Here is a 13,235-nt window from a genome sequence, read left to right on the forward strand (position 1 = left end):
ACATACTATAGTTTGGGCTCTGGTACCAGTACTCTTGAGAGGGGTTGGACTCTATTCCACTCTGGAGTTGCCCTTGATGAAAGGCACTGAACAGGTGTGGTCATACTTATTGCCCATACTATTGCTTGGTACCTATACATTGGGCTTCACTGCGGTTGACAAGAGGGTAGCCTTCCTCTGCCTTCGGGTAGGGGGAGAGGCTCTGACTGTTGTTTGCTCCTATGCACCAAACAGCAGCTCAGAGTACCCACCCTTTTAGAAGTCCTTGGCAGGGGTTCTGGAGAGTGTCCCACTGTGGATTCCCATATTCTGCTAGACTTCAACACTCACGTAGGCAATGCCAGACTTGGCTAGTCATGGATTGTCCATAATGAACACCGTGTTCAGACATTAGGGTGCTCGTGCGCTTGGTACCACGACACATTGAAGTTCAATGATTGACTTTGTCTTCATGTGCGGACTTGTGACCGCATGTCTTGGAAAACAGGGGTTGAAGTGTCTACTGATCACCACCTGGTTGTGTGTTGGCTCCAATTGTGGGGGAAGATGCCGGTCCGATACAAAGATATTGTGAGGGTCTGCTGGGAACGTCTGGCAGAATAATACCCTGCGAGAAGGAGTTTCAACTCCCACCTCTGGGAGAATTTCTAGCACGTCCCAGAGGAGGTGGGGAACATTTACTCTGAGTAGACCATGTTCCGGCCTCCATTGTTGAAGCAACTGACCAGAGCTGTGGCAGTTAGTTGGTCAGTGCCTGTTGTGGTGGCAATCCCCAAACGTCTTGGTGGACATCAGCAGTCACCACGGCTGGTCCATAGGGGGCCATGACTGCCCACCAAGATGCTTGTGCGCCACCACCTGAGACATGGATCTCTTATAAAAAAACAAACCTTTTATTTAATTTCTATTTTAATTCATTATAGTAACTATGTTTGTGTTAAGAAATAATAATGTTGAGTTATTTATATCACTAAGACATTAAAAAGAAAGAAACAAAGGTGTGCTTATTTTTGATTGATGGGAACCTAATCTTCAACAGTCCTGTGTGTACCCCACCTCTTGCCCAAAGTCAGCTATGAGAGGCTCAATCTCACCCGTAACCCTGATGATTAGTGAGCCTATTAGAGCGGGTGTGGAGTCTGTAAGGTTAAGGCTAAGTAGTGCTATGCTGGACTCTAAACACAGTCCTATATGTAGATTAGAGTGACATACTCCACATTCTGATCCACTACCCATGAATACATTGCAGACTTTGATGCTTTCTACTGAGGTTGTACTGTTTGATGAGTTTAAGCACTCTTCCCCGGTTTGTTCTACCGATGACAAGTCGAGAAAAAACTACCAGATTCCTTCAATATTAATCTCTTGCCGCCCCCACAGCAACTCGAAATATATTACAGTTTCTAAACAATGCAATCTTTTTTATATGACTTCTATGAATACTTATTGCACCGATCAGCCCTCTTTAATGAAAATTGGTCTTATGAATATTAGATCACTTTCCTCAAATGCTTTGCTAGTCAATGATCTTATCATAGACTATAATCTTAATATGATTGGTCTTTGCAAAACTTGGTTATAACCAAATGAGTTTTTATCCACCCAATGAGGCATCTCCCCAAAACTTTGTGAATTAACATGTTGTGCGTCCTATTAAGAAGGGAGGGTTTGTTGTCCTCATCTCCAAATCCAATTTCAACCTTAGCACGAGGCCAAACATTGACTTTAAAAATTTTGAGGCTCTTGTTATGTGATCTATAACACCACTGCCGTTCTATCTTGCAGTTATCTACCGTCCATGGCCCTTATTTTGTCTTTTTAGATTAATTCTCATAATTTATTGCTGACTAGGTGACCCACCGTGACAATAAATTAATCATAGGTGACTTTAATATTCATATGAATTCCCCGTCGGAAAATCTTAGTGCAGCGTTTCAGACAATAATTGATACTTTTGGTTTCGTGCAATTAAGACATGAACCGGCCCATAATAAGGGTAATCCTTTAAATTTGCTTTTAACCTGGGGCATCGCAACCTCAAATATAATGGTACTTCCCTATACTACTGCTATGTCCGACCATTACTTTATAAAATTTGAAGTCTTGGCCCATTGCCATCGTTCTGACCACAATGAAAGCTATAATAGCTATAATACAGTATTAGTTCTTCAACTACTACTGCACTCGCTGACCAATTAGCCTCAGCAATTGCTTCATTTCCTTCTTATATGTGGGTCCTATTGATAATCTCACAAATGATTTTAAGGTGGCTCTGTGTAATGCTCTTGAAACCATTAAACACTTAAAACGCGTCCCAAGAACAAGCATGTTGGAAGCTTGAGCGCAAATGGCCTGCAACTAAACTTGAGGTCTTCTGTCAGCCATGGGGGGATAGTTTAAGTGAAATACAAACAAGTTATAATTTTAACTAAAATGAATGATTTTTAATAAAAATAACCCTAAATACTTATTTGATACAGTACCAATGCTAACCAAAGGGCAGCCTACTTCCAATAGCTCCTCCTTTTCAGTTAATGATTTCATTGCAATTTTGTTTACATAATAAATAAATAAATAAACTCATTAGGAATGAGATTAAGAACACTGTGCCTCAATCCCAGTTGAATGTGTTGATTACTGAGCCTAATGTGGGCACCAGTGTGGACACCCATCCTGCTATCATCTCTGATTTTGAGGAAGTATCTATTGACAGAGACTCATAAAACTCGTTAGTGCGGCAAAACAAAACCCTCCTGGGGGTGGAGGGGGTGGTGGGGTGGAGCGGCATGTGGGGCGGTTGTCTGGGGGGGGGTGTCATTGGGTCCCTGCAGCCCCCACTGGGTTGCCGGTTGTCGGGGCGCCTCGGTGGGGCCAGCAGACCGCCCTGGGTCCCTCGGTGTGGGACATGTCACGCCACCGGGCTGCTCTCGGGTGGACCCCTGGGCCTGTTCCCGCCCCTCGATTGATTGGGTGGTGTCCTCAGCTGCCGCGGTGCGGCCACAGCAATTCCATGACACTTATGTCAGTCTTGGTGCATTTCAAATGATATCAATTCACTTGCATGTATCCGCAGGCACACACAATATGCAAATCGCTTGTCTATCCCCTCACTTATACTCTTGTCCTGTAGACTTTTATAATTCACATAATTAATGCCACCACAGTTCTGTTGTATAGCGGGGTTCACGACCCTTGTCCCGCATGCTTCATCTCCTGTCCTTGTCCTGTTTTATCTTGTCCTGTCCTTCCCTCACAGGGTGTAGCACTACAGTCCCATGCAACACTCATATTGATGTTTCATTGTTGGAGATAATGTAATGATTTACTTCTCTCATCCTGTTTACAATTAGTGATTTGTCTTTGTTTCTCTCTCCCTTCTAGAAACTTTGTTCTGTTCAACTGATCAAGTCTGATTCTCAATAAACCTCAATTATAATACCACAGCGGAAGCTTAAAAACTCTACTAATACAGTAAAACTGTTCCAGAAAAAAAGGGACACAGATTTTGATTTTCTCTGGCATTTGTTTTTAAACAGGATAATGCATAATTACTGCTAAAAGATACTGATACTTTTGATTTTAAAATAGTTTATTTCATAAACAATATCTAAATTCACATACACAGTAAGGATAGAAAATGCTAGAATTTGAATAGGGCAAAATACAGAGGAAAAAAAATGCAGGACTTCCAATCTAATCCATGATGGTGGTAGCATTGGGAACAGGCGGTGGTTTGGACGAGGACACAGACTATATTTGGGAAATGCCTGCTCTGCATTGACAAAATTACATATTTGCCATGTGACCTATTTATGTAGGTAATATCTTACTTGAAGGGAATCGTGTTATAGCAAGCATATGTTGTGTAAATAGTGTCAGTTGTGATGACGCCTACATCAGCTGCTACAGTTGCTTTTATTAGATTTAGAATGGATAGAATAAGTGACGGATTCCAATCAACAATGTCCATTTGTGCTTCATTCATCATTCTTAATGTTGGAAAACAACAATCATTTAGATAAATATGGATGCAATAAAATCTCACACATAATAAATTATTACCCAAAAAGCATTTGGTCCCTTGTTTTAATAGAGCTACAATATTGTCACATACAGTAGCTTCCCTGTTTTAAATTTTACATACTGGAAGACCTTCACCTGGGTGCCTGAACTATCATACATGATCATGAACACACAGCCAAATATCGCAAATGTTGTGCAAGATTAAATCCCCTTTTTGTGCAAATGTGTGGGTAAATAAAACTTTTAACACATTTCCTTTTAGCTGGGAGTTTTAGAAATATTTCTCATAGGACAACACTAAAACATGAAGAAGGCATTTGCTGTATACAGAACCTCCATGTTTCAGTTGGAAATGCCTTTTGACAAAGAGTACATCAAAATGCCCACCACACTAAGTCATGATGTACTTTATGTATGTGCTGCTATTGGTGCCGCCCCCAAATGGTTTTTCCTTTCGCAGTGTGATCCAGTTTATCCATGCATCCTCCGTATCTGACTCACTGTTGCTACGGTCGTTGAGGTTCCGAAGCCGGGCGAATGCTGAGCTGAGCTGGGTCGGGCAGTACTGCTGTGCCTGAGACAAACTGTGCAAATGCTACTATGCTTTTCATCCTGTGCGCTACCATCACTGCTACTAGACCATAAATAACTGGAACACTCCAGAGGAAGCTGTATATGTGAGTGCATGTGTGTGTGTTCTTGTGTGTGTGTGTGAGAGAGAGTTAACATTACTTTTGTTCGCCAGGCTATGATCAACTCAATATTTCTAATCAAACTGTGAATGGTAGTTTTTGTATGTATAGTTGACCTTGTCCCTTTGCTTTTGAGTTGAAAGTGAAGCAGCAAAGATGCATAAATTTATGTCTCTTGCAAAAATCACTCTCGTGAAAAACGGCAGTTTGTGTATCCAGAGGGTTTTTGCTTCTCCAGTTCGTGATAAGTCAGTTGTTATGAGGTAACCAGGGAGTAGACCATACTGAAACACAAGAAGAAGAAAGAGAGGATAGAAAGTGAGTGGACACTTTTATGATTGTGCAACTATCATGAAGCTGTGATCATTGTGAATAAAAAGTATGATAGTGTATGTGTGCAGAAGAAATGTTTTCTTTTTACAGTGCTGATTGAAATCAACATGCAAAATCTGCTATATAAAACTTTGTTTTGTTTCACTGTTTCCCATATATGCTCTACAGTGGTACCTTGATTTACAAGTTTAATCTTCGTGACCAATCTCGCAACTCAATTTACTCGTATACCACATACATTTTCCCCCAAATAAATTAATTGAACTGTCATGTAGCCGTTCCAGCACCCCTAAAATTACCAGGTCAAAATAAAGAAAAATAGCACTCTATTGTCTAAAAACATAATAGAAGAGAATGTAAACAGCTAAACTCGTTTTACAAAGTGTAATTATTTGGGCCAAACCCCTTAATCAGCCGGTCGATCTCATCAGCTGATGTTAGGCCCTTTACAACTCAGCGAACATGGACATTTTTTTTTTTGGCCGATAATTTTTTTTTTAACACATTAACACATTACAAACTAAGACCAATACTGTATAATGACATGGGGAAAAAAAAACGGAAACAAATCTGTAAAAAATCTGCCGATTTTTCTTTTTTTATTTACACGTCAATACATTAAAACATAAGACAAAGATAATGACACTCAAACAAACAACAATACCAGGTTTTCGGTAAGATTCTGCATTTACTGTATATATATATATATATATATATATATATATATATATATACTATATTTTTATTAATCAGCCAATTAATTAGCTAGTTAAGCTTATTCTGCTGTTAAATTATTTAAAACGTTTATTTATGCAGCCTTACGCCTTTCCCATTGCAAATACTATTTGCATTTCTATTGAAATTGTTCCCTATTCTTGTCCCACGCTGAGGCATAGTCATAAACTTGTCGTGTTTTCCTTTATTGTTCTCTTAGGATTTTTAGCATTTTTGCCTCTATTGATGGTGTCCAACGCTTTCCTGAAATCAGTAACGGTGATTGCAGGGAGTTTGTAGGTTTTTACACCTTCTATAATCGTTCTAAGGGCAAGAATGTGTCCCACTGTTGTTCTTTCAACTCAAAATCCATTTAGATTTTTTCTCAGATGTAGGTAGGTCTTATTCTGCCATTTGAGCATTTTTGCCACAATTGAGCTGAGGTTAATGCCTCTGTAGTTACCACGCGTAAGCCGATCTCCTGACTTTGGAATAGACACTGGGTGAAGGTTGATCTCAATCAAGTAATACTTTGTTCCGGAATTATATCATCAAGGTTGCTGTGCTTCAGGACTACTGGTGGTATGTTATCCTCGTTACTGCTCTTGCTACCGACAAGTGATTCTTTAGCATGATAATTCTTCCACTGCCTGATTGGCTTAATTTCAATGTCTAGGCCTTCCTGTGCTCTGTTATGTATACCTGAAAAAGAAGAAACTATACAACACAATATACAATAAAATGACTCCATCGAAGTCACAGATTGTGGATTTAACAGTTGTTTTCATGAGCTGTGAATTGACAAGAATAGCTCAGCACAGAGCTAACTAACAAGTCTTTTCTCATCATTGGTGCCTTTAGGAGCCTGCGACAGTTTCATTTATATTCACTAAAGATCGCTCGCGAATATACAAAGAAGAGTAAAGAAGTACGTAAATAAGATGTACATAGTGGCTGAGAGTGGCTTGCGAGGATGGACGTTTGTGTGGTGAAGAAACTGGAACCTCAGACCTGAGGTGGGTCAGCTCTGCTTTGGGTTGCGAAACTACTGGAAGTAGATCAGAGGTCTTCAGTAGGTGGAATCTGGTCACAAATGTTTCTGTATTGATCCAGACTTATTGTTTTCACGAACAACTAACTAATTTTTGGGGGAATCAACTGTAGTATTGTGCAGCTTTCTGACAAAATGTCTTACCCATCAAGCCCTCCATTTTCTACACCGCTTATCATCACTAGGGTCGCAGGTATGCTGGAGCCTATCCCAGCTAACTGCGGGCAGGAGGTGGGATACACCCTGAATTGGTTGCCAGCCAACCACAGGGAACATTTTAAACAAACAACCATTCGCACTCACATTCATACCTACGGACAATTTAGAGTCTTCAATTAACCTACCATGCATGTTTTTGGGATGTGGGAGGAAACCAGAGCACCCAGAGAAAACCTACGCAGGCATGGGGAGAACATGCAAAGTCCACACAGGCAGGACCTGGGTCCTCAGAACTGTGAGACAGACGTGCTAACAAGTCAACCACTGTGCCGCCACATTTCTGAACATTACATTAATTGTCTGCGTACACCCTCGGTTACATTGTAAACTTTCCCGCACTTCATCCAATCCAATCAAGTAATGGTGGTAAAAATACATCCGTCCACTTACTAGGTAAGTGCTCTCATTATTACTGAATGTTGATCAAATCAAAACTAGTATGATACGAATGGATTACATAGCTTGTTTGATTTTTATATTTGAAACAAAACCATTTTCTGTGGAAAACTTTAAAAATAAATATATATATGCACTCATAAATAACAGTTATGACGTCTAAATTGTTTTGTGTGCACATTAAGTTCAAACCATTATTTGTAGTGTTATTTTTTTTATTTTATTGTCATGGATTAACAAAATACAGGCATTTTATCCAAACGTAAATACAAATATTACATTTTGGTGTTAATACACTTGATTGATACATGGATACACATATTTGCTCAGTCACCATGTTATAGTTATAAATAACATTTCTTAGATAGACTGTAGCATACAGATGGAAATGGAAATTTGGTTCCCAATCGAATATCGAATTGTCTGGGAATGCAACCTTAATGAAGACGAACACAACTACGTTCTGATTACTTTGTACTTTAAAAGTCTTCTTTCAATCAAATGCAATATTATTATTATTATTTTTTTTAGTGCATATCAACGGACTTTGTGAAAAGTGAGTTTGCATATTTTGACAGTCGAAAATAGAGGATTTTTTTTCCAGATTTTTGTGGGTAAATAACAAATACAGTGTTGTAATTATGTTCTCCTTACAGGTCAATCTATGATATTTGGCATTACTGTTTAACAACATCCTTGACTGATGCCTGGTAAATAAACTAGACTAAAACATAATTCATGTCATATCAGCTAATTTTCCTGGCTGCTCCAATATCAAGTGACAGATGTCGCTTATTTCATGTCTCATTAGCGTGACACAGCTGTCAAGTAAATGAGCCAAAGTTGATTCGTGTGTGTGTGCATGTGTGCGTGTGTGTGTGTGTGTGTGTGTGTGTGTGTGTGCTATAAACAGCAGATTTTCATGCCTGGGAAAAGAGTGTATTAAAAATATTCATCCCATAAATGCCCACATACAAAACCAAATTGGAACGGCATCCAACAGCATGCATGAATAAGATATGAAACTGCTGAACAGTTAAGAACAGCCAGAGAAAAGCAGTTGCAGAGAAGGGAAGTGCATTAGTGATTGAAGAGCAACACATTCCTGTGACAGAAGCAACTAGAGGAAAAAGGAGAAGACAAGTAAGGTGATAAGTTAAGATAAATTTCTGTTTGCTCAAATAATTTTCCTTGTATTAGGTAAAGAAGCAACATACACAGTTCTCCTACAGTTATAAGAAAATTAAAATGTCTCTTCATACTATGAACAGAAATTGTGCATATTTGATCTCAGTAAGGTACTCAAAAGAAATTGCAAAAACTATCAATCAGAAAAATTTTATTTGGTTCAGGTTTGGATCAGTAAACTGTATATATACACATATACTGTGTGTGTGTGTGTATAGCAGTGACTATGGCCCGGTTGTCATAGCAAACCCCACACAACTGATAAACTGCAATTCTCGCTGCTGCCCTGCTGGGCCAGACAGTCACAAAAAGTCTGGTTTATGTCACCTGGACCTTAAACAGCTCCCCTAGAAATATGGGTTTCCATTCTTCAAAGACCCTTTGGTGTGCAGAACTGAGACGCTGACCAAAAGTGGCCAAGTGCTCTGGGACAAGTGCTGGAAAACGATCAGTGGTGTTTAGGGACACTGCCTGTGGACATTGAAATCCCACGTTTGTAACAAACAAACCTGCAGGAATATTCTAAATGTATGCCTCAATGTCTGTGTCATTAATGTGTCAGCTTACAGGTTCGGCTGTGAGACTTTAAGAACTGTTCCTCTTGATTTGAAGCCAAGCAGTACGAAATGATGTTGTATTGAACAATTACCATATTTTAACAACCATAAGGCACACTTAAAAGTCTGAAATTTTCTCCAAAATGGGCGGAGCGCCGTATAATGTGGCGTGCCTTCTGTGTGCACCGAGTTCCAACATCTATAAATGTTGTTGTGTGATGATCACTCCGCTTGACTTTTTAAAAAATTGTTTTATTTTTATTATTATTTTTTTTATTTTTATTATCATTTTTTTTTAGCATTACCTGCCGACATGCTGCTTACACAGAGGAAAAGCGGACGTGGCTGAGGACAGGGGAAGGGTGGGTGAAGTAGGACACTAAAGCCATGCCCCCTGTAGGTATATAGTGCGGGTATGTGCATTGTGCAAAACAACATCGGTTTGGCTAAAGACCGAAAATGGCACCTACAAAGAGATACGCTTACGAAGCACAGCTTAAGCTGCAAGCTGTCAGTTATGCAGAGGAACATGGGAATCGAGCAGCTGCGAGAGAATTCAAGATGAATGAATCCATGGTTCGCAAGTGGAGGAAGCAGGAAAACGAGCGTCGCCAAGTCAAGAAAACGAAGCTGAGTTTCCGCAGAAACAAGGTGAGGTGGCCAATGGATTAATGATCAAAGAACAGCCGGGAGAAGCGTCTCTACAGTCACCATTTGACTGAGGGCAATAACGCTTGCAGAAGAAATGAAAATCGAACATTTTCAAGGAGGTCCGTCTTGGTGCTTTCGCTTTATGAAACGATGCCATTTATCCATACGGGAAAGGACTACCATGGCGCAGCAACCTCCGGCGGATTACAAGGAAATGGTGGCCAGCTTCCGCTCCTACTGCAGTAAAAAGATTGCCGACAAACACATCCAGCCCAACCACATCACCAACATGGACGAGATGCCGCTCACCCAGTGAACCACACTGTCGAGAAGAAGGGGCCCAGCACGATAGCGATACGCACAACGGGGCACGAGAAGTCGGGCGAGTTACGCCACCATTTTTGAATGGATTGGGGATGCTTGGGCTAAGGTATCTGCTTTGACTGTTGTCCAAGCTTTCGCAAAAGCTGGCATTATTGCTGAACAGCCACCCCCCACCGCCCCGGCAACGAGACTGACTCTGACAATGACGAGGGGGAACCCAGCGTGTTTGTTGGAGAACTTGGCCAGCTGTTCATTTCAGATACAGAAGATGAGGACTTTGATGGATTTGTGGATGAGGATCGATAAAAAAATAACGTGAGTACGTTGTTAAATACTTCAATAAAGTACAACCGAACTCAGTTTTGCTCCCGCTGCCATTTTAAAAACATTGTTAGAGCGTGCATGTAATGCTAACGTATGTTTTAAGCTAGCGTATGTTTTACCCTGCCTGCACCCAATAATACGGTGCGCCTTATGTATGTGTTAAATACAAAAATAGACCCCGTAACTGAGACTGCACCTTTTAATACGGTGCGCCCTATGGTCGTGAAAATATGGTAGTTACCAAGACTAAAGTTGAGACAATCATTCTACATGGTTGATCTCTGAGTAAGAGTACAAAGTTGGGAGTGTTTTAAATTAATAAATGATTTTAAACCCATTTTATGGGTCAATAATTGTAGACTAAATGAAATGTTCTTGGTTCAGCTCCTTCATGCTGAAAGTTACCTAAGCACGTCTCCTCCGTGCTGCCACCCCTCCCCTGTCCCATTTTCTTTGTTCTTTGTTTTCCACCACGTGTGCGAGCAACAGCTGGACCAAGATGGCAGCGCTTTCTGATCGAAGAAGCCATGCGGCTTCGATCGTTTTTCCAAGCCTGGTCTGTTGGCGGAGCCCATGGGAGCAAATCCCGGCAGCCGTACCAGTTACGCCCGCAGTTGAGAGCAAGACCAGGATGCGCAACAAGTTGAAACGGCAGGAAAAGTTATGAGCGCACCCCAACGGGAGAACAACTTTCTTTTACTTTTTGTACATCTTCAACTAAACCTGCCTCCTTTCCTCCTATATACAATATATCCATCCATCCATTTTCTGAGCCGCTTCTCCTCACTAGGGTCGCGGGCGTGCTGGAGCCTATCCCAGCTATCATCGGGCAGGAGGCAGGGTACACCCTGAACTGGTTGCCAGCCAATCGCAGGGCACATGCAAACAACCAACCATTCACACTCACATTCACAACTACGGGCAATTTTGAGTCTTGGTGGATAAATATTGCAAATCAAAACCACTGCTTACCACGGCTTTGCATCATACCTTTTAATCTATTTCTGCTGCATAATCTTTGAACTTGCCTTTTAAGATGTTAAGCATTTGAAGTCTTTTTCCAAAGGACATGTCAACCTCTGAGAAATAAGGAATGTTTTTGTTTTTGTGGAAAAAAAAAGATCTTATGAAAATGAATGTAATATATGACTATGACTAAATAAGGAGCTCCTGAAGTAATTCCACCACATTACCATGCCAGGAGGGAGCACACCAAAGAAAGAAGAAAAAAATCACAGTATAACTTGTCCTGTCTCTTAATATCGGTGATTATAAAAAGGATGGGGGAAAGAAAATCTAATCATGACATCTGCATCTTTAAAATATATAATCTAGACTAAGAAGAGTGAATGTGCTATAGTTTAGGCCCTACTATACAACATTTTAATTAAACTTTTAGGAAAACCACTTTGAAAATGTAATCATGTTGATTATGATGTAACATCCTTCATTGGGGTTAAAACACAACAACTACAATAGTTACCTTTACTTAAATGCCTCTAGCGATAATTTTATATTACAGCATACACATCACACACATACACGAGCAACTCAATGTAAGATAACAAAAATCAAACTCAAAATGTATTTAGCACCGAGTTGTAAGTAATAAAAACTGTACACTCTGACCTGGCGCTGTCAAAAGCAGAAAATCACGGTACAGCTAGAAGCCACAAATATCCACTCACTGGTTACACCATTAGGTACACTTACACAATGAAATGGGAGCCAGTAAAAGAATGGTATCAAATGAATGCTCCATATAGAGGCTGTAGCTTTTACTTAATTTGGGTAAGTAAATGTGTAGTCTGATATGTTGGCAGATTACACTGAAAAGCCATACATTTTTTATAAATATTTTTGAGTTGTTCTCATTAAATGGTGTACCTCATGCTGTGGCTAGTGAATGTATATTACATATTTATTGGCACATGAATAATACATTTATAAGTATGCCGTATAACACAACCATAATGTTAATAATAATAATAATAAAGATTAAAAATATAAGGATGGTACCTTTAAGTGTTCCCATTGATAAGACCTATTAGAGGGATATTTCCAGGTTCCACACACTGCAGCCCCCACATATGACACATGGAACAAGATCCGTAGTGATTATTATCAGCATCATAGACAAGGTCAGCATATTCACAAGAGCAACACATTTCAATCAACATTTTGTAATCATATAATCCGGAAATATGTAATATGTTAATTCTTCTAGTGCTTGTCAATGAATTAAAGAATCAAATTCTCTTAACATCACATGCATTAGCAACAACAAGCCTAAATGTACACCCTAACTATTTTAGCAGACCTGTAATTGCATGTGATTGCTAGAGAAATGGTTACTTTATTCAGTGAGTTGCACTCATACTGCTTCGTCAGACCTTGAAAAGTTCGAATAAAAGGTATATATCTGTTTTCATCCTTGTATTTTACCTGCAGCTGCTGTAATCGACTTTTTGACCTGTGATACAGCTATGGCTACCACACTGTATGTTGAATGCTCACCAGTACAAATAGTAGAAGAAGGACAGGACAAAGAAGGATAGCTTGCACCAGGCCTCCTTCAGGCAGAACTTGAGCGTGTCGCCGTTCATAACCGAAGCTGGGTCGTAGATCAACTCCTTGGTATCCGTTGGGGAATGGAAGTACCTACCGCAGAGGGCAAAGAACACAACACGGGTAGTTGACCTGTTCGACACCACGCCGTAGTAGAGGGGATGGAATTAAATGGGGAGTTGCAGGCACGTACTG

General features: G+C 40.1%; 1 protein-coding gene across 2 annotated transcripts in view; it reads right to left on the bottom strand.

Annotated features, from left to right (window-relative positions):
- Positions 1–2,856: 2,856 nt before the first annotated feature.
- The window catches only part of cnih3 (cornichon family AMPA receptor auxiliary protein 3), a 111,007-nt gene continuing 100,628 nt past the window's right edge, over positions 2,857–13,235 (bottom strand). Inside the window, exons 5-7 of one of the 2 annotated variants that reach the window (XM_061754841.1) lie at positions 12,990–13,136; positions 12,492–12,547; positions 2,857–4,999 (exon numbers count right to left, since the gene is read on the bottom strand). In XM_061754841.1, coding sequence (XP_061610825.1) covers positions 12,520–12,547; positions 12,990–13,136 — 175 coding nt within the window. In that variant the 3' untranslated portion in view covers positions 2,857–4,999; positions 12,492–12,519. The remainder of the gene's footprint in view (positions 5,000–12,491; positions 12,548–12,989; positions 13,137–13,235) is intronic. The other variant, XM_061754842.1, reaches the window with a different exon arrangement.

This window comes from Phyllopteryx taeniolatus, chromosome 18 (assembly GCF_024500385.1).
Source record: "Phyllopteryx taeniolatus isolate TA_2022b chromosome 18, UOR_Ptae_1.2, whole genome shotgun sequence".
Taxonomy (NCBI): Eukaryota; Metazoa; Chordata; class Actinopteri; order Syngnathiformes; family Syngnathidae; genus Phyllopteryx; species Phyllopteryx taeniolatus.